Source organism: Garra rufa, chromosome 6 (assembly GCF_049309525.1).
Source record: "Garra rufa chromosome 6, GarRuf1.0, whole genome shotgun sequence".
NCBI classification, from domain to species: domain Eukaryota; kingdom Metazoa; phylum Chordata; class Actinopteri; order Cypriniformes; family Cyprinidae; genus Garra; species Garra rufa.
The window spans coordinates 13,724,777-13,746,839 of NC_133366.1; the positions used below are offsets into that span (position 1 = coordinate 13,724,777).

Below are 22,063 nucleotides of genomic sequence, written 5' to 3' on the forward strand. Positions count from 1 at the left end.
AAAGAAGTCTCTTATGCTCACTAAGGTGCTTTTATTTGATAAAAAAAATACAGTAAAACCAGTAATGCTGTGAAATATTACAATTTAAACAGTTAAACTTTTTTAATATGTAAATTTAAAATGTGTAATTTATTCCTGTGACTCAAACTGAATTTTCAGCATCTTTACTCCAGTCTTCAGTGTCACATGATCCTTCAGAAATCATTCTAATATGCTCATTTGGTGCTTATGGCTCATTTTTTAATATCATCAACACTAAAAATGATTGTGCTGCCTAATATTTTTGTAGAAACCCTCATACATGTTTCAGTAACTAATATTTCAGAAAAGAAATATCAATTGAATGCAACCTTTCTGAATAAACTTACTGTCCCCAAACTTTTGCAGGGATACTATTTAATGTTTTTATTGTATATTTTGAGTAGTAAATTCATAACTGTATCTCATTCATATTACCTTGAAACATGCCATAAAATGCATTTACTCAATAGTTCCATATGCTGAAACATCAACAAGCTGTGCTGAAAATATTTTATACTTTTTAATATTTATTAAATATTTAATAAACAATTTACACTACCGTTTAAAGTTTCCGGGTCTGTATTATTATTATTTTTATTAATGTATTATGGTCTGTATTATTCTTATTTATTTATTTTTTAAAGATTTATGCAATCTTAATGAATAAACTTACTGCCCCCAAACTTTTGCAGGGTTACTATTTAATGTTTTTATTGTATATTTTAAGAGTAAATTCATAACTGCCATAGTGAGAGTGCATCTTATTCATTTTACCTTAAAACATGCCAAAAAATGCATTTACTCAATAGTTCCATATGCTGCAACATCAGGAACACAAAAACAAGATTTTACAAAACATAATAAACGTTTGTGCCTTTTCCACTCTGTCTTTGGAAAACCAGCAGAATCCTATTAACTTCCCTTTCTCTGGTAAAGAATACTACTTAGGCCAGAATGAAAAAGCGAAGACAACTGAGTCATATATTAGCAGCTGACTGACCGACTGCAGTCACCACACCCTGAAAACATGCCACTTGATAATAGGAGGAAAATCTTGACGTGTATCAGTGACGCAATTACAGTACTCTCAGCGACCTTCTGTCCTAGCCCTGTTCTTTGTTGACAGAGAGCCAGGTTAATATTTAATCAAAACTCGTCAAACCAGATCTCGCACAAGCTAGCCTTCATCCATGCCCAAAGCAATGGTTACTGGGGAAACCAGTTACACGCCAACGGTAAAGGCTGGTCATTGTTGGACACCTTTGAGTCTGGCAGGAAAACTCAATATTCCTTGTCCACTGCTTTCATACCGAAGCCTGAAAGCGCAAACTGCTTTCCAAATGTGAGGTACCAGTTTCACAGGCCATGTTTCAGAGCTCTGTGCACAAGGCAAAATATTTTCCAGCATTCAGAGAAAATCCAAACGCTTTGGACAGCAGCCGCAAACATATACAAAATGGGTTGTGATTAGGCTATGGGCCATAGCGTTCACTGAAGGACTCCCAGGAGCCCCGCTGCCGACTCCTTAACCAATTCCAGATCTGTGAATCAGCAAGAGCAGCCATTTTGGAACCAACGTCCAGCAGGGCGGGATGTATGTGCTCTGGCTGCGCTGAAGTGGGTCAGTTTCTCAAAAGCTCAATGAGGTTTTGGAAGCTTTCCAGGTCCAGCTCTGCCTTTAGGGCACAGTTTGCCCTGCACTTGTGCTGCAGTTACTTCAGCTTGCACTGGTTTCCTGTCCGTAAGAGACAGCTCAATGGCCATAAGGAGGGTGGGAATTGCAAGTAAGTGGGCAGCAAATGATTCGCTGGTGTGGTGCATCTCCATTAAGGAGAAATTAAAAACAACAACAACTCCTCACACACTTAAGAAGAGTTTAATATAAGATAGTGGTGAATTAATAGCATCCGCAATTGTGTCCAACTGCAATAAAACGGTTTGCTAATGCATTTACCTAGGGAAATAAAACTATTTTGATAATTTATTAATTCAATTAGGGATGTGCAACATTAGATTTTTTCCAAAATCGACTGGTCGATGTGCTCAAAAACATCTACTGTAGATAAAACAGAAAAAAAAAAAAATTATATCCACTAATCAGTATTCGAAAGGCTAGTTAATTGAAGACAGTTTCCGTGTAATTGCGACCTTTTCTCTTCTATTTTTCCCCTCGCAATTGACCTTTTTTCTCAGAATTGTGAGATATAAACTCAAAATGCAAACTGCATTAAATATAAACTCGAAGTTGCAAGAAATAGTCTAAAATAAAATAAAATGTAAAAAATCCTTACTCTATAACTCGCAATTGTGAGTTTGTCACAATTCTGAGAAAAAAAGTTAGAATTGTGAGATATAAACTATAGATATGCAATGAGATAAAGTTCTCAGAATTTATAATATCTAATATAATATTAATAGATAATAATCTCACAGCTGTAACTTCTTTCTCAGAATTGTGACTATTTCTCATAACTTCAAGTTATAAAAAATAAAAAAAAGTCAGAACTTTATATCCTGCAATTCTTACTTTATAACTCGCAATTGCGAGTTTGTCAGAATTCTGAGGGGAAAAAGCCACAATTGCGAGGTATAAACAATTCTGAGAAAAGTCAGAATTGTTACAGCAGAAGTTACAGCTGCTTTTACTCAGAGAAAAGTCAGAATTGTAAGTTTATATCTTGAAATTCTGACTTTATTTCTCAGAATTGCGACAAACTCTTAATTGCGAGTCATAAAGTAAAAATTGTGAGATATAAATGTGAAATTCTGAGAAATGAAGTCAGAATTGCAAGATATAAACTCAACAATTCCGACTTTTTTCCTCAGAATTTCAATTGTATATCCTACAATTCTGACTTTGTAACAACTGTGAGTTAAGTCAAAATTGCGAAATATAAACTTGCAATTCTGAGAACATGGTCTTTTCCCCCTCAGAATTGGACTTAAAGGTCCCATATTGTCAAAATCGAAATATCCTGGCTTTTTTCATGATAACTGAGGTCTAGGGGCTATGTAACTACCATATGAGTTTCAAAACAGTCAATCCACAGTAAACTGCACACAGCCTGCATAAAGTAGCTGTTCATTTTCACGAGCCGCTGTGACTTCCGCAAAGATGTGACGTCCCATCTACTCAGTCACCGCCTTCAGTCACCACCCCAGCACCAACCACCGTCCCACCCTCCTTTTGTCAAACCACCGACAACATCGTGTCCATAACATTGCTAAGCAACAACACCACAAAAACAAGTCGAGAAAACCCTGTTCAGTCGATAGATGTCGAAACTACATCATTGCACAGGCTTCAGAACAACGTGAAAATAAGAGACCACTGGCACGTCAACTTCAGCCTCTTTCACACAGCGATTCCGGTAAATACACGGATAATGTTTCCCATGATTTGTTCCGGAGTTGTTTGATTTAGTTCATTCACAGTTATTTTCCGGAATCTGTGCGTGCTTTACACACAACCCGTAAAGACAGGTGACGTTTGGATGTGAGATGTAATGCGACGCGTACGTTTCACTAAACTGAAACTAACCTGAACAATCTGTGCTTCAGCGCTGATAGTGCCGCTTCATTCCACTTTGCACGTATTTTTTCGTTGTGAAGAGTGGCATGATAACGTGCATCATCACTACAACACTGCCTTTATGGTTCTGGCTTTTGTTCACACAGCGCTCGTTCCCATAATTTTCCAGAATCAGCGCGCATTGTGAAAGGGGCTTTACTAAAGCAACAGTTATGTATCTTACTGCATTCGGTGTTTGAAAAAGAAAAAACAATGATCATTCTGAAATATCCTGTTGAGTATCAGCAGCCTAGGCTCTCTCTATGGCTCTGGGCTCAGCTAAAGCATACATGACCGAAGTTAACTATAGTTGGCCTGGCTGTGCGTCACTCAGAAAACAACAGGCCAATCAGAAGAGAGACTCATGAATATTAATTAGATGGGCCAAAATCGACCTGTTTTTGACAGAGCTCCTAAAAAAAGGAGCTGTAAAAATATATTGAGATGGATTTTGGCACTTATACCGCAAATATATATTCTTAAGGACATCAACAACTAAAAAAAAACCTCCAGAAATGTGTACAATATGGGACCTTTAATGAATAAAAGTATTAATTTCTTTCAAACTGTAACATATAAAATAGTACAAAACTAATAAAACTTCTGTTTCAAGGAATAGTTTGTACACAGTTCTCTCACCTCTGAGTGTTAGCCGATGGAGAGTTCCTCACTTTGGGGTTGCTGGAATGCATTGACGTCAGTCCCAGTGCGACAGAGGCAGGAGCAGTAGAGTGCTGGTGGGGACTGGGGGTGTGTGTATGTGTGTGGGAGTGTGTATGTGTAGTGGTGGGCGTAGCTTTGGCCCGGGTGCTCCGGGGCCCGGTATTGGGGGTTGCGACAGGGCTGCTGCAGTCCTGGCCCTCCTCTTGCCGTTCTTTGGCCCTCTCCTTCCTGCCTGAAGCGTTTCCTGTGGTTCCGGTAGCTGCGGTGGTTGCCGTGGCTGTGGCTGCTGCTGCTGCTGCTGCTGCTGGTCTCTCCTCCTGCACCTCCAGCATTCTCTGTGTGGGCTTGTCTGGAGTCTCCCCGAGGAGCCCTCACAGCCCCTGGCCACACTAAACGCAAACAAACAAGCAAAGAACAGTTAGTTTAGTCAGATGCTTTTGAAATACGTCTCTTAAGCTCACTAAGGCTGCATTTATTTGATTAAAAGGTACAGTAATATTGTAAAATATTATTACAATTTATTATGAATTTTCAGTATCATTACTCCAGTCTTCAGTGTCACATGATCCTTCAGAAATCATTCTAATATGTGACCCTGGACCACAAAATTAGTCACAAGTAGCACGGGTATATTTGTAGCAATCGCCAAAAATACATTGTATAGGTCAAAATTATAGATTTTTCTTTTATACCAAAAATCATTACGATATTAAATAAAGATCATGTTCCATGAAGATATTTTGTAAATTAAAATTTAAAACAATGATTCTGGATGATTTTGAAGTTGGAGGAGAAATGAGATTGCGTTCTTCGTCTTACCCTACACTCTTAAAAATAAAGGTGCTTCACGATGCTATAGAACAGGGGTCACCACACTCGGTCCTGGAGGGCCGGTGTCCCTACAGAGTTTAGCTCCAACCCTAATCAAACACACCTGAACCAGCTAATCAAGGTCTTAATAGGTATACTTGAAACTTCCAGGCTGTTGTGTTGAGGCAAGTTGGAGCTAAACTCTGCAGGATACCGGCCCTCCAGGATCAAGTTTGGTGACCCTTGCTATAGAAGAACCTTTTTTTGTCTGAATGGTTCCATAAGAACCTTTAACATCTGAAGAACTTTCTGTTTTACAAAAGGTTCTTTGTGGTGAAACAAGGTTCTTCAGATTAGAAAAAGGTAAGAAAGAGATGGTTCTTTTTGGAACAAACAATGGTTCTTCTATTGCATCGTGAAGAACCTTTTAAAGCACCTTTATTTTTAAGAGTGTTTCTTAAGCAGAGTGCACAGACTAACCACTAACCACATATGATGAGCATTTGTGGTTAAAAAGTACATAATTTTTCATATTTTCTAATTTCACTGGATAAGACTCTTACTCTTCAGCTGGGATTGTGTATAGCCCTTTGAAACTGCAATTTGGACCTTCAACCTGTTGGCTCCCATTAAAGTCCACTATATGGAGAAAATCCTGGAATGTTTTCCTTAAAAACATTTTTTCTTTTAGACTGAAGAAAAGAAACTGAGTGAACTAAACCTTTAATAAAAACAGTTTTACTGTAAATTTAAAAATGCAGCCTTGGTGAGCAAAAAGAGACATTTTGCAAACACATATGTGACCCTGGACCACAAAACCAGTCTTAAGTCGCTGGGGTATATTTGTAGCAATAGCCAAAAATACACTGTATGGGTCAACATTATTGATTTTTCTTTTATGCCAAAAATCATTAGGAAATTAAGTAAAGATCATGTTCCATGAAGATTTTTTGTAAAATTCCTACTATAAATATATCAAAATGTAATTTTTGATGAGTAATATGCATTGTTAAGAACTTAATTTGGACAACTTTAAAGGTGATTTTCTCAGTATTTTGATTTTTTTGCACCCTCAGATTCCCGATTTTCAAATAGATGTATCTCGGCCAAATATTGTCCTATCCTAACAAACCATACATCAATAGAAAGCTTATTTATTGAGCTTTCATATGATGCATATCTCTCAGTTTTGTAAAATTTAACCTTATGACTGGTTTTGTGGTCCAGGGTCACATATATAAAGAAATCCCTAAACATTTGCACAGAAGTGTTTATTACCAAAGCATAAAATCAGAAAAGTAAAAAAGTACAGACTACAAGTGGACAAAGACAGAGAGAAAATATTTTGTAATTATATTATTACAATTTATTATGAATTTTCAGCATCATTACTCCAGTCTTCAGTGTCACATGATCCTTCAGAAATCATTCTAATTTGTGACCCTGGACCACAAAATTAGTCACAAGTAGCACGGATATATTTGTAGCAGTAGCCAAAAATACATTGTATAGGTCAAAATTATAGATTTTTCTTTTATACCAAAAATCATTACGATATTAAATAAAGATCATGTTCCATGAAGATATATTGCAAATTACCTAGTTTAAATATATCAAAGCTTAATTTTTTGATTAGTAATAGGTCTATGCATGGCTAAGAACTTAATTGGGACAACTTTAAAAGTGATTTTCATAATAATTAGATTTTCAAATAGTTGTATCTCAGCCAAATATTGTCATATCCTAACAACAATACATCAATGGAAAGCTTATTTATATAGCTTTCACATGATATATAACTCTCAATTTCACAAAACTGACCCTTATGACTGGTTTAATATGGAAATAATCATATTTCTTATCAATGTTGAAAACAGCATATATTTGAAATGGAAATCTTCTGCAACAATATAAATGTCTTTACTGTCATTTCTGATCAATTGTATTGTGTCCTTGCTAAATAAAAGTTCTAACTTCATGCAAATAAGTAACTAGCTTTTGAATGGAAGTACATAAGTCTATTTTTCTCTTTGCATTGCCACACCTACATTAGCTCTGAAGTAACATGTTTACTTGTTTGTCCACCTGTGCAGACACGTTTCATAGGAGTTCTGAATAACCTGAAGTGGCTATGAACATCCAAACCATGAAAACCATGCAACAAAAACACATCCAAGTCAAATTACTCAAAAAATACTAGTCATGCCAAGAATATAAGCAAATTTCAAGTCACTGCATATTCGCCAAAACGCTGTAGAAGTTCAAGGTGAGAAAATGTGAATCTGCCAGGCAGTGGCCATCATCCAAAACTGCCTGAAGAGTCAGACTGAAGGCCACCAAAAGAACGATTTGTTGAAAACAAGTAGTCGTGTAACATCTCGGATGGAGGCGTGTGATAGACTGAAAAACTGTGTGCTGGTGGATTTTGTGGTCTGCAAAAGAACATCACGCTGAGAACACAGTTAAAGCGAGGAGAACCATCATGTGACAGGACTGGAAAATTTTAAAATCCAGGCAAAATGGATGGAACCAAGTGTGGAAAATTGAAGTATTTGAAAATTGAAGTAAATGGACAATATCTTGCAACAAAAGCCAGTCTCATGATGTACTCTGATTTGAAAAGTCTGCTTTGTTACTTTTGATCCACACCACATTATATTGTGCCAAATTGTTACACTTTCCAATTGATACCATTTTTCCCCTCAAACTAGGATATTCATCTTTTCGCATTAAAGCGTCACAGGACGTAATACACCATTAGAAATTTTGGGGTCAGTAATTTTAAGCAACTTTATTCATCAAGGATGCAATCAAACAAGCATCACAACAGCTTTCAACATTGAAATTATTACACATTTTTTCAGCAGTAAATCGACATATTAGAATGATTTCTGAAAGATTGTGTAACACTGAGAACTGAAGCAATGATGCTGAAAATTCAGCTTTGTGCCACAGGAATAAATCGCAAAATATATTATAATAAAAAACTGTTTTTTTTTTTTTAATGGTAACATTTTAAAGATTAGTTGACTTCCAGAATAACTCACTCCAGCGTCATTCAAGATGTTCATGTCTTTCTTTAGTCGAAAAGAAATTGTGACCCTGGAGCACAAAACCAGTCATAAAGTTAATTTTTTTAAATTGAGATTTATACATTATCTGAAAGCTGAATAAATAAGCTTTGTTAGGATAGGACAATATTTGGCAGAGATTTGAAAACCTGGAATCTGAGGGTACAAAAAAAAAAAAAAAAAAAACATTGAGAAAATTGCCTGTGAAGCTGTCCAAATAAAGTTCTTAGCAGTGCATATTACTAATCAAAAATTCATAAGAGGTATATTTACGGTAGAAAAATCGACAAAATATCTCCATGGAACATGGTCTTTACTTAATATCCTAAGGATGTTTGGCGTAAAAGAAAATCGCTAATTTTGACCCGTACAATATATTGTTGTCTATTGCTACAAATACCCGTGCTACTGAAGACTGGTTTTTTTGGTCCAGTGTCACAATTAAGATTTTAAAGAAAAACACTCCAGGATTTTTTCTCCATAATGTGGACTTCAATGACTATCAGCAGTTAAAGGTCCAAATAGCAGTTTCAATGCAGCTTTAAAGTGTTCTACACGATCCCAGCCAAGGAATAAAGGTCTTATCTAGCAAAACGATTGGTCATTTTCTAAAAAAAAATAAAATTATATACTTTAACAACAAATGCTCATCGTGCACTAACTCAACCTCACACATTACCCAATCATGTTGGAAAGGTCATGCGTAACGTAGGTGGAAGTCTTAAGAGTTTACATAGCAAGCGGGCAAAGAAAGTCAACCGGCTTTAAAAAAAAAAAAAAAAAAAAAAAAAAGCTAAAACAATGATTTTGGATGATTTTGAAGTTGGAGGAGAAAATGAGATTGCGTTTTTCGTCCTACCCTACACTCTTAAAAATAAAGGTGCTTCATGATGCTATAGAAGAACCTTTTTTTGTCTGGATGGTTCCATAAGAACCTTTAACATCTGAAGAACCTTTCTGTTTTACAAAAGGTTCTTTGTGGTGAAACAACGTTCTTCAGATTAGAAAAAGGTAAGAGATGATCCTTTTGGAACAAACAATGGTTCTTCTATTGCATCGTGAAGAACCTTTTAAAGCACCTTTATTTTTAAGAGTGTTTCTTAAGCAGAGTGCACAGACTAACCACTAACCACATATGATGAGCATTTGTGGTTAAAAAGTACATAATTTTTCATGTTTTCTAATTTCACTGGATAAGACTCTTACTCTTCAGCTGGGATCGTGTAGAGCCCTTTGAAGCTGCATTGAAACTGCAATTTGGACCTTCAACCTGTTGGCTCCCATTAAAGTCCACTATATGGAGAAAATCCTGGAATGTTTTCCTTAAAAACATTTTTTTTAGACTGAAGAAAGAAACTGAGTGAACTAAACCTTTAATAAAAAACAAGTTTTACTGTAAATTTAAAAATGCAGCCTTGGTGAGCAAAAAGAGACATTTTTCAAACACATATATAAAGAAATCCCTAAACATTTGCACAGAAGTGTTTATTACCAAAGCATAAAATCAGAAAAGTAAAAAGTACAGACTACAAGTGGACAAAGACAGAGAGAAAGAGTGCAAGCAGCACATAATGTGTACCACCTTGTAACCCAGATCTCTCTAACAGAAACAGCTGTGGGTTAGTCAGGACTCGAGAACTCAACTCATAATTGACTAGCACAAATCTTTATGCTCAGCAGTAATGTACGAAAACACAGGAGTGGAAACGATTAGGTTTATCTTCCAGGGTGTGCTTGTGCTTCTGTGTGTGAATGAGATCGTGTTAACATGTAGGGAACTTCTGTCTTTGCGCAAAACTGAGCTTTCATAAGATATGAGAACGCTCTCTAAAAGCTGCAGTGTCAGACTGCGTTGTCATCCAGAAAATATTCAGGACAGCTTCCAAAACACTCAAATGATGTAAGCATCTCACATATTCCCTCCCGGCCTAACAGTGAGCACTGAAAGACAGTGCTAACTCAACCCAGAGACTCCATTTTGGGGATTTACCATAATTGTACAGACTAAACCTATAAATGCTTTACTAAGCGCCTCAGGAAAAAAAAGGGCTGATCTGAATTAAATAAGAAAAACAAACATACTTTAATGCATATTAACTCTGATTTAGATTGCATTAATTCAGTATAATTTATACTGTTTTAAAACAAACCAATCTAAACTCAATCGTAACTCAGCTTAACCTTCTTTAAAAAAACAACATATGACACTCATAAGTAATATGATTTTATATCAGGGCTCTACTGTGTGAGCACAATGCTCACATTTGCAAGTTAAATCAAGGCATGTGAATGTAAAAAAAGTTTTGGGGCACACTGGCAACGTACGATTAAAATATAATACCAGCAGAATGAAAACTCCCTCATTCAACTAACAATGCAAATTTACGTCAACAGAGAAAGCTGGTACTTATCTACCGATCTGTTGAAAATTAATGCTCGTTATTGACTAATTAAAATGATTATAAAAAGTGTTAACATATTTGTGTATCTTTAAGAGATCAATCTGATTGTGTTTAGTTGCACCTGTGGGGTTACCTAGATTTATTTACCTGTGATTTATTTACAATGCAAAAGCTAGCAAATAACTAGTAATAATAAAAACAAATACTTCTTAAATGGAAGATTTTTGCAAAATCATTCTAATATCCAATATATTGCTCAAGAAATATTTATTATCCTCAATATTGAACACAACTGTGCTGCATTTGTTTTGTTTTTTCAGGAAATCTGGAATGGACTATGGAAATAAATACATAAAATGCACCAATTTAATATACTGAGTGTGAGAGAGGACAGAGTGGGTTGTTTCAATGCAAATAAGTCAGGCAGGAAGAATCTTCACACTAAACTAAACTAAAATGAGCTAAAATTAAATAAAGTGCGTTCAAAAAATACCTACATATATTTTTCCCATTTATTATTAGTGAACACATAAATAGATTTTTTAAAAGTCTGGAGGTAGAGAAAGAAAAGACTAGGAATATAAATTGAAATAAAATAAAAAAAATAAAAAAAAATAAATAAAAGTTATTATTTTTTAGCGAACACATACATATACTTTTTAAAAGCCTGAAGGTAAAAAAGTAAGACTGGAAATATGCACTATATTAATTCGTAAATAAAATAAAATAAAAGTACCTACATATATTTTTCCCCATTTATTATTTTTTAGCGAACATATACATATACGTTTTAAAAGTCTGATGGTAAAAAAGGAAAAGACTGGGAATATCCAAAAAAAAAAAAAAAAAAAAAAAAGTACCTACATATATTTTTCCTATTTATTATTATTATTATTATTATTATTATTATTATTATTAGTGAACATATACATATACTTTTCAAAAGACTAAAGGTAAAAAAGGAAAAGACTGGGAATATAAATAAATAAATAAATAAATAAATAAATAAAAGTACCTACGTATATATTTCCCCATTTATTATTTTTTTAGCGAACATATACCTACATATACCTTTTAAAAGTCTGAAGGTTAAAAAAGGAAAAAGACTGGGAATGTCCAAAAACAAAATAAACTAAAAAATAAAATAAAATATTTAAAAAAAGTACCTACATATATTATTTACATCCTATTTATTATTATTAGTGAACATATACATATACTTTTTAAAACACTAAAGGTAGTGAAGGAAAAGACTGGGAATATTCACTCTATAATATTTTGAAAATAAAGTAAAATAAAATAAATTGTTTAAAAAGTGCCTACATACATTTCATTTATTATTATTAGTGAACATATACATACAAAGCAGTGAAAGAAAAGACTGGGAATATTCACTATAATATTTTGTATATAAAATAAAATAAAAAATATAATAATACAATACAATTAAATAAAAAATATTTTTTTAAGTATTTTAATTAAGTTTCTTATGCTGACCAAGGCTGCATTTATATGACTACTAATATAATACAAACTGTAATATTACATATAATGACGCATTTCAATTTAAAAAACATGTTCTCTATTTTAATATATATTTAAAAAATTATTTTATTTATGTGAGGGCAAAGCTGAACTTTCAGCATCATTACTCCAGTCCTCAGCGTCAAATTATCCTTCAGAAATCATTCTAAAAATGCCGATTTGTTGCTCAAGAAACACTTATCATCAATATTGAAAACTTATGCTTAATACTTTTGTATTCCTTCAAGAATTTCTTGTTGAATGAGAAGTTTGAAACAACTGCATTTATTTAACATTTTGGATTTTGTAACATTATAAATGTGTCACTTTTGATCAATTAACTCAACCTAGAATAGAACCAGCAAGTACGGCAAGTACCAAAAGTTTTGAACGGTAACGTATCTGTTTAATATCGCAAAAAGTAAACCCATAACAAGAAATGAGCAACTGAGGCAGCCATTTCATTTTTTTTTTTTTGTCATTTAAAGCGTGGTTTCCTTGCATGGCCCCTTCTCTCTCTCTCTCCTCCTGAAGCCACACTTGCATACTGACATTCTCAGATTTCAGCATTCGCAGTGTGAGAGGCCGGTGAGCTCCGGTGCTGAGCTCTAATGGCGTACAGCGACAGCAGCATGGCCGTCAAGCCTTCTCCAGCCCGCCACAGACATTTCTGTTCATGCACGCACACCCACAAACACCGTTGCCAAGGCAACCCCGACTGACAGGCCCTGGATCTACAACAGCCTCAAAAACACACCCGTACCCACCAATATGCGGGAAGGTTTCGAATGAATGTGTAGTTTTACTGCAATTCCAATGACACAGAGCACTGGAATCCCAAGATCTACTAGATCGGCATTAAACAGCCAACATGAATTAGTGTTTGTGAAGTTATGGTGTTTTTCTCTGTGAAATATGCAGTAATACATCTCAAATTCACATTTTTCAAAAACGCTAAATGATTTGTACCCGTTTTAATCTCATGTTGACTAAATAAACAAAAAAGATAAATGAACATCCCATTCTGAGTCCAATAAGCCTGGAATGAGTGTTGAACTTGTGCACGTGCATTCAAGCTCAGACTTTTCCACTTCCTTCTCAGAAATGGACAAACATTCCAGAATGCTCTTACACTTCCTGTCCAGCCTTGAGCGAGTGGAAACAAGAAAGAGGTGAAAACAGTGGCCAGTGTGACAAGATATCCAGTATAATTTGGAAAGGACTGAGGACATAAATATATTATAAAATGCATCAATTTAAAATACTGAGAGAGGATAGGAGGGGTTGTTTTAATGCAAATAAATGCAAAACCACAATGCAGGCTCGGAATAATCAGACAAAACAAAACTTTGAAAATGTGTATAATAATACCTACATATATTTTCCCATGTATTATTATTATTATTGGTGAAAAAAATATATATATATATTAGTGTTTAAAAAGTACCCACATATTTTCCCATGTAATATTATCAGTGAACATATACATATATTTTTGAAAAGGCTGGAGGAGGTAGAGAAAGAAAAGACTGGGAATATTCACTTTATAATATTTTGTTAAATAAAATAAAATAAATTAAATAAAAAAAGTACTTAATATTTTTCCTATTTATTACTATTATTATTATCATTATTATTGAAAAAATAAAATAGTGTTTAAAAAGTACCTACATATTTTCCCATTTATTATTAAAAACATATATACACACTAAAAGCTGGAGGTACAGAAATAAAAATAAAATAAATAAAATACTAAAAATAAATAAAATACTAAAAAAGTAAATATAAAAAGTAATATAAAATAATAAATTAAATTAAACGTGTGCTAAATAAATCAAAACGTTCAAAAAGTACCTATATATTTTTTTCCTACATATTATTATTATTATTATTATTATTATTATAAGTCAACATATACATATATTTTTAAAAGGCTGAAGGTAGAGAAATTAAATATATACACACACACACACACACACACACACACACACACACACACACACATACATATATATATATATATATATATATATATATATATATATATAGAAAGTAAGACAGGGTAAGAAAGAAAGAAAGAAAGAAAGAAAGAAAGAAAGAAAGAAAGAAAGAAAGAAGAAAGAAAGAAAAGGAAAGAACAAAAGGTAAGAAAGAAAGAAAAAGGAAAGAAGGAAAGAAAGAAAGAATAAAAAAGAAAAGGTAAGAAAGAAAGAAAGAAAGAAAGAAGAACAAAAGGTAAGAAAGAAAGAAAGAAAAGGTAAGAAAGAAAGAAAAAGAAAGAAAAAGAAGGAAAGAAGGAAAGAAAGAATAAAAAAGAAAAGGTAAGAAAGAAAGAATAAAAAAAAGGTAAGAAAGAAAGAAAGAAAAGAAACAATAAAAAAGGTAAGAAAGAAAGAAAGAAAGAAAGAAAGAAAGAATAGAAAGAATAAAAAAAGAAAAGGTAAGAAAGAAAGAAAAGAATAAAAAGAAAAGGTAAGAAAGAAAGAAAGAAAGAAAGAAAAAATAAAAAAGGTAAGAAAGAAAGAAAGAAAGAAAGAAAAAATAAAAAAGGTAAGAAAGAAAGAAAGAAAGAAAGAAAGAAAGAAAGAAAGAAAGAAAAGAAAGAATAAAAAAAGAAAAGGTAAGAAAGAAAGAAAGAAAGAAAGAAAGAAAGAAAGAAAGAAAGAATAAAAAAGAAAAGGTAAGAAAGATGAAAAGATAAGAAAGAAAGAAAGAAAAGATGAAAAGGTAAGAAAGAAAGATGAAAAGATAAGAAAGAAAGAAAGAAAGAAAGAAAGAAAGAAAGAAAGAAAGAAGAAAAGGTAAGAAAGAAAGAAAGAAAGAAAGAAAGAAAGAAAGAAAGAAAGAAAGAAAGATGAAAAGTTAAGAAAGATGAAAAGGTAAGAAAGAAAGAAAGAAAGAAAGATGAAAAGGTAAGAAAGAAAGATGAAAAGGTAAGAAAGAAAGATGAAAAGGTAAGAAAGAGCGAAAGAAAAAGAAAGTTGCTTGCTTGAACTAGCTACACAAGTAGATGAAGGCCGTTCAGTGTGTATTTGCACAATCCATTAGCTCCAAACTGGCGCAGCAGCTCGGAGGCGCTGGGATGCGGCCGGCCGTCGGTGCTGCTACAGGGCATCATCAGGAACGCAAACAGGCAAATAGAAAAATAGCAGGAGGTGCGCGGCGCACACAGACAGCCGCGCTGGACGCCACAGAGCCGTGAGGCTTAAATGACTATATGAACTGTGTAATGGGCTGTTTACGGCAGAGGTCCTGCCACCCTTATTCAGTTAAAGCAAAGCTTCCTAAACTCCATTTCCATTTTGCATGGCTCAAGGGCTGTATACTCCCACTTATAAATCATAAAGAGAGCGTGCATGTGTGTAGGAGACGTGTGGGCCCCAACACACACGCGTAAGGCATCACGGTGAAAAGGATTTCTCATATTTTTCCTCACACAGACAAAAAAGAGCTGCTATAACCTTGAAAGCCATTGCCTTTGGGTGGAAAAAAAATAAATAAACACATGCACGCACTTAAGTTGACGTTTAATGCTAGCCGTGGTTTTCCGTACCCAAATCCTAGTCTTTACCAGAGTATGAAACTGGCATTATATCGCTATTAGACGTAGCTTCTGTTAATATAATAAAGACAGCTAAAGAGACAGCTAGCATGATTTACGGCTGGATATAGCAGCCAAAACAAACAGTCGACACAAAATCCATCAATCTCAACCGCTCAACAGAGTCAGATGGCTAGAAGAAATGTCTTCATTCCTTATTAAAAAAAGGCAAATGCATATGCATATCCCATTTGTAATGCACAAATAATCGATAAGAAACAAGTCTAAACTGACCGTCTGCTTTGGCTGAGCGCCTGCAGCAACAAAGACACAAACAAGCAGATCTTCCTGTCAAGTGTAGATTATCAAACAACCGCATAGCCGTCGCAGACCAAATAGGCATCCAGACTTTCAAGCACTTGGTGGTCGCTTTTACATACAAGTAGCTGTGCATTCAAACTATACACTGGATTGCATGAATCAGTCTCATGACCTTCGCATTGCTAGCACCAGTCTCGAGCTACAGGAATGTGCTTTCATTTATAGATGCTCTTCAAATCGGCAAATATTATATTGTAGTTTGCCTAAAGACAAATACATAACTTTCCATGCGTACAATGTGACACAATCAGGCAAATTTCCATTGACATTTAATTTGTCTACTCTGAAAGTGTGCACCAAAAATCACCAGTCAATCAGATTTGATGTGTAATATGTGACCCTGGACCACAAAACCAGCCATAAGGGTCAATTTTATTTTATTGAGATTTATACGTAATTTGATAGCTGAATAAATAAGCTTTCCATTGATGTATGGTTTGTTAAGACAATATTTGGCCAAGATACACCTATTTAAAAATCTGGATTCTGAGGGTCCAAAGACAAAAAAGACAAAAACCTAAACTTAAATTTAGTTCATTTAAATTTATAAAAATGGTAAAAAAAAAAAAAAAGTGTATTAAAACTAAAACTAAAATGAAAATTTAAATATTAATAACTAAAAATAGCAACACTTAAAGGGATAGTTCACCCAAAAATAAGAATTCTGTCATTAATTTCTCACCCTCATATCGTTCCAAACCTGTAAGACCTTTGTTCATCTTCAGGACACAACTAAAGATATTTTTGATGAGCTTTCTGACCCTCCATAGACAGCAACACAACTGACATGTTCAAGACCCAGAAAGGTAGTAAGGACATCATTAAAATAATCCATGTGACATCAGTAGTTCCACCAAAGAATAATTGATGAATTAAGTTATTATTTTTGTTCTCTTTGTGCACAAAAAGTCTCGCAGCTTCATAACATTAGGGTTGAAGCACTGATGTCACATGGACTATTTTAACAATGTCCTTAACTACCTTTCTGGGCCTTAAACGTGGTAGTTGCGAAGTTCCAAAGATGAGTGAAGGTCTTACGGGTTTGCAACAACATGAGGGTGAGTAATTAAGACAGAATTTTAATTTTAGGGTGAACTACATTTCTCAGTAGTATTACAGTAGCTCAGCCTCGAATTAAAACAGTTTTTTTCAATAACGAGCTATTTTAGTTTAACCACATTAATAGTATAGCATGCCACAGTGGTGCACACTCTGATTAACATGGACACTCAAATGTTGAAAAGACAGCATTCATCACATCATGACTTATGATACTGTTTAACACCACAGAGCTGCTGCAGAGACTTACAGAAACAGGCCCACCATAAACACTTAATACAGCACACTTATGAACTGACAAGCGACTTCACGGAATTAGTCTATTTATCAGCTAGAAGGACTCGGTCCTGCACCTGCAGATTTTTCTTCTAGCAGAAATCTGCTCGAACACACCTGACTGTAATTTATAAGTGAACCAAAGACCCTGATTAGCTCTTTCAGGTGCGTGTTTAATTACAGCCGCAGCTCGAGACTGCAGGAAGGCAGATCTCCAGCAGCAGGACTGAGCACCTCTGATCTAGTCTATGCACACGCTAACACCTATATTTTAAGAATTTAATTATACTTTTAACAAAGGCAAAGGTGGACTATATGCACAAGTAGGGATGTCAAAAGTACTGGTTTCTGGGTCATGCTGATACAAAAAGAAATAGTAGTAGGTAGGTCACTTAGATTGAATAAATCCTCTACAACATAAACAAAAAGGTAGAGCTATTTTAATTAGAGGTTATTTCTAAGTTAAACCAATCAGCATGACCATTAAATAAATGACTTATAGCTTATAATACTATGCTAATCGTTTAATTATTGCTTGAAGGCTATATCAGATTGTTTTAATTGAATTAAAAATACATTTAGCATATTACTTTGTGTGATTAGAATCAAATTTACCAACAAATATGGATAAAAGAAAATAAAAAAATAAAAGAAATGATCCCTGTAAGCCAATGACAGAAGCACACCATTCATGATCACATTTTACAAAGATACATTGCACTGCTAAAGTAAAGCTGAAGACAAGTCAATTCAATCACTTCAAGCTCAGCTCTTATCAGTGCATTCTGGGAGGGAAAAACAGATTGAGACTGCTGAGATATGTGTGCCATCAGACTTACAAAAAAAGGGATTTGCGAGTCTTAAACCAGCATTACTAGCTCAAGGTTAATTAATCAGGGGCATTCAATAGATTGAGCTTTATTTCTCTTAAAGACAAAACTTTCTCCACTGACAAGAGAAGAGCCACTTAAACGCTAAGAGACAGAAGGGAGAAAAAAAATATCCACTATTAGTTGCAAATCTCTTCAGAGCCCCAAAAATAAATTCTGAAGTATGATTATTGATTTTGGGATCCATAAAGAGGCCCAGAACATTTTTGATCATAACCACTAAGCTTCACAGTCAGGAGGATACCAAAAAAGGATTCATCCATATTTCTTTAGTGCCCAGATCCATCTGAGGAATGCTATATGGTTCTGCAGATCAAATTGAAAAGCAGTCCCATGTACAGTGCAATATCTACAAGTCATAATTATAAAGACACCCTCTAAGTAACCTACAGGTCACAGTTTAGCCTTAATGACCACAGAAAGGCTTGAATGCCTTGAGGTTGCTGACCTTGCATCTTAAACCACAATCCATGACTACATTATATTCATCCATCCTTGGTGGATCCATAGCTCAAAATGACTACTCAGCCATATCTAAAGAGGTTCACAGCTAATGTGTGGTGAGCAAGAGTTCATCCCAAAATGAATATTCTGTCATCATTTACTCACGCTCAAGTTGTTTCAAACATGCTTTCTTTCCTTCTGTTGAGCACAAAAGATGATATTTTGAAGAATGCAACCAAACTGTTGATGGTAGCCATCGACTTCCACAGCATGGATTTTTTATATTGAAGTCAATGGCTACCATTAACTGTTTAGTTACACACATTTTTCAAAATATCGTTTTTTGTGTTCAACAGAAGAAACAAACATGTTTGGAACATACTGTATTCTGGGTGAAATAGTCTACTGTTCCTTAAACTATTCCTGAAGCTTTACCACCTTGTTGATCACTACATACACTATATTGCCAAAAGTATTGGCACACCCCCTTCTAATGAACAGGTTTGACTACTTTAGTAATTTCCATAAGTACATATCTTTACGTTTAAACATATAACGATATTCTAGGGGATTGTGTGCTACTCACTTTACAGCAACTTCAATTCTAACATGACGATGTCTTTGTGTATAAGGCAAGTTAAAAAAATGATTGATTCAGTCAGTGTGGAAGACTTGACTGGTCTGCAGAAATCAAAGTCCTAATCTCAGCTGAGCACCTCTGGTGTGACTTTAAATGCAGACTTGGAGCCAAAAACTCATCACCAAACACCAATGACTTGTACATACAATATATGGACAAAAGTATTAGGACAACAAAAGGCACTTTTAAAACTGTGGCAACAAAGATGAAAACAATTCATGTATTTATAAATTGCATTTCCATCCATTTTGGAAGTGTCAAAAATGACTGTACCCATAGTTACAAGTCATTGGTGTTTGGTGATGAGTTTTTGGCTCAAAGTCACTCCAGAGGTGTTCAGCTGAGATTAGGACTTTAACAAGGTTTCTGCAGACCAGTCAAGTTCTTCCACACTGACTGAATCAATCGTTTCTTTTAGTTTGAACCTTGCCTTATACAGAGGAATTGTCATGTTAGAATAGAAAAGGGTCCTGTCAAAACTATTGCTATAAAAGTAGCACACAATCATCTAGAATACCATTATATGCCTAAACATTACTTTGTACCAACGGACATTATTAAATTAGTCAAACCTGTTCATTAGAAGGGGCTGTCCCAATACTTTAGGCAATATAGTGCATCTTAAACCAGCCAAGGAGGTCAAGGCCAAAAAAGCAAAAGTGGTTCCAAAGTACACAAATAACCCAAACTCCAAACCACGAGGAGAAACTCTGTCAGTTGCATAATTTTTTGTTTAAGAAATTAACTTTTATTCAGCAAAGATGCATTGAATTACCATTGGCAATGTTAAATATGGTTTCTATTTCATATAAATGCAGTTTTTCAATTAGTAAAAAGCTCTGGAATAAAATATACCACAGTTTCCACAAAAATTCTAAGTATCACAAATGTTTTCAACATTAATAGAGCTGGGTTTTGACACAAACCTTTGATTGACACAGTCTGATTTGATCCTGAGTAACAAGATTGCGATTCGATTTTCAATTTCGATTAGATTCAATTCAATATTAATTATTTTTGTGCATATATCGGCCAGTACTTGGCAACATTTTCCTCAAGGAAAGAAGAAAAAAGACTCAACTAATGTTGAAAAATATATATGAGAGTCAGTTGGTACTACATTACGATAATATTAAAGATAATTGTATACAAACTGATTTTGTATACAAACACTTAAATAACACTATTTTAATAATAAAGTTATATTTCTATTCCAATGCATTTTTTGAAATGTATACATTCAAATTAAACATTGAAGAATATTAAATTATAATGAATGTTATATGATGCATGTGTTTAGCAAAATGCTCCTCTCTAGAGTAAATTTTTCTAGCTAACTAGTTTATGACCACCGAATGTGTTTTTTTCTGAGGTAAATGTGTGTTAAGTGACATTGTTTACAAGCATACGTTGACATCTTTCCGCAGTTGAAACACTGAGTGATTACGTAAGACAGAACACATATTTTGGTAAGTTGTACTCTTTCTTTTAACATGCCTTCGGATGTTTATTCATTTTTATTTCGTGCTAAAACTGGCATTAAAGTGAAGATGATGATCAGTTCCGCTTCTCTTGAACTGATTCGCTACAGTGATCTGTCACTCCACATTAAACAGAGCCAAAACGATATTTATTGTTTGAGATTTGTATATCAAAAGTCTGAGATTTTTATATCAAAAGTAACAAAGCACAAAGCTTATTGCGATTTATTGGATGGGAGATATGCTACACTGTTCCATTTATTAACCGAAACAGACCAGACTAATCGATTCTTGGGATTAAAGAATCAATATTGGTTCATAAAAATGAGAATCGATTAAAATCGAAGAACTCTATATTTTTCACCCAGTCCTTGATAATAAGAAATGTTTCTTGAAGACTAAATAAGCATGATTTCTAAAGGATTATGTGGCACTGAAGACTAGAGTAAGTTTATTAAAACTGTAATAATATTTTACTGTATATTTGAGCAAATAAATGCAGCCTTGGAGAGCATGAGACTTTTCAAAAATATTTTAAAAACCTTACAGACCCCAAACTCTTGAATTGTAGTGTATGACACAAACACATCGCAGCTGTTGTCTAATATGGATGCTATAACAAAAGGTATGAAAAGAAGCTATGTAAGCTGCACTCACCATGTCCCTCTATGTCACGATATAGCTGTGGCCATGACTGCACTGACTGCAACAGAACACCACCAACCGCACAGCGATCTGAGAGAGAGAGAGAGACAGAGAATACACATTTATTAAACACACTCTGAGGGCCAATGTAACACCGGCGAGGAAATGCTTTAAGAGGCAAGAGCAGGGTGTTAAAGCAGGATCTGCAGAACAGACTGAGGTAATGGCTTGATTAATAATAGATGGCTGAAGCCGATTTTGATTGAATGACACTTGTTTGAGAAGCGTATCATTATAAAGAATTTTTCAAGCTTGTCAAACCCTCTCCCCACACTCACGCTATATGCTGTAATATACCGTAATGAAACCTGTGAAAGAAATAGCTCAACCAAATCATCATTTACGTCATTTAATACCTGTATGATTTCAATTTTTTCATTAAAATTTAGCCCTCAGCAGTAGCTCTGAAATGTCAAACTTTGGCGATCATGTAGAACTCCGGGTTTGATGTCAATGACAGCAAATACATTTGATTCTTGTGTTCTTTAAAAATGAGAAGGGAAGAATTGCATTTGAAAGTGGATACCAAGAATTTCTGTGAGTTACCTAAATTTTCACAGTCAAACCTAAATTTATTCAGACAC

General features: G+C 34.4%; 1 protein-coding gene across 2 annotated transcripts in view; it reads right to left on the bottom strand.

The window, feature by feature from the left end:
- Positions 1 to 21,511, bottom strand: part of bcl9 (BCL9 transcription coactivator) — a 34,459-nt gene extending 12,948 nt beyond the window's left edge. For both annotated transcript variants that reach the window (XM_073842196.1, XM_073842195.1), the window contains exons 1-2: positions 21,432 to 21,511; positions 4,232 to 4,644 (exon numbers count right to left, since the gene is read on the bottom strand). In XM_073842196.1, coding sequence (XP_073698297.1) covers positions 4,232 to 4,587 — 356 coding nt within the window. In that variant the 5' untranslated portion in view covers positions 4,588 to 4,644; positions 21,432 to 21,511. The remainder of the gene's footprint in view (positions 1 to 4,231; positions 4,645 to 21,431) is intronic.
- Positions 21,512 to 22,063: the final 552 nt, after the last annotated feature.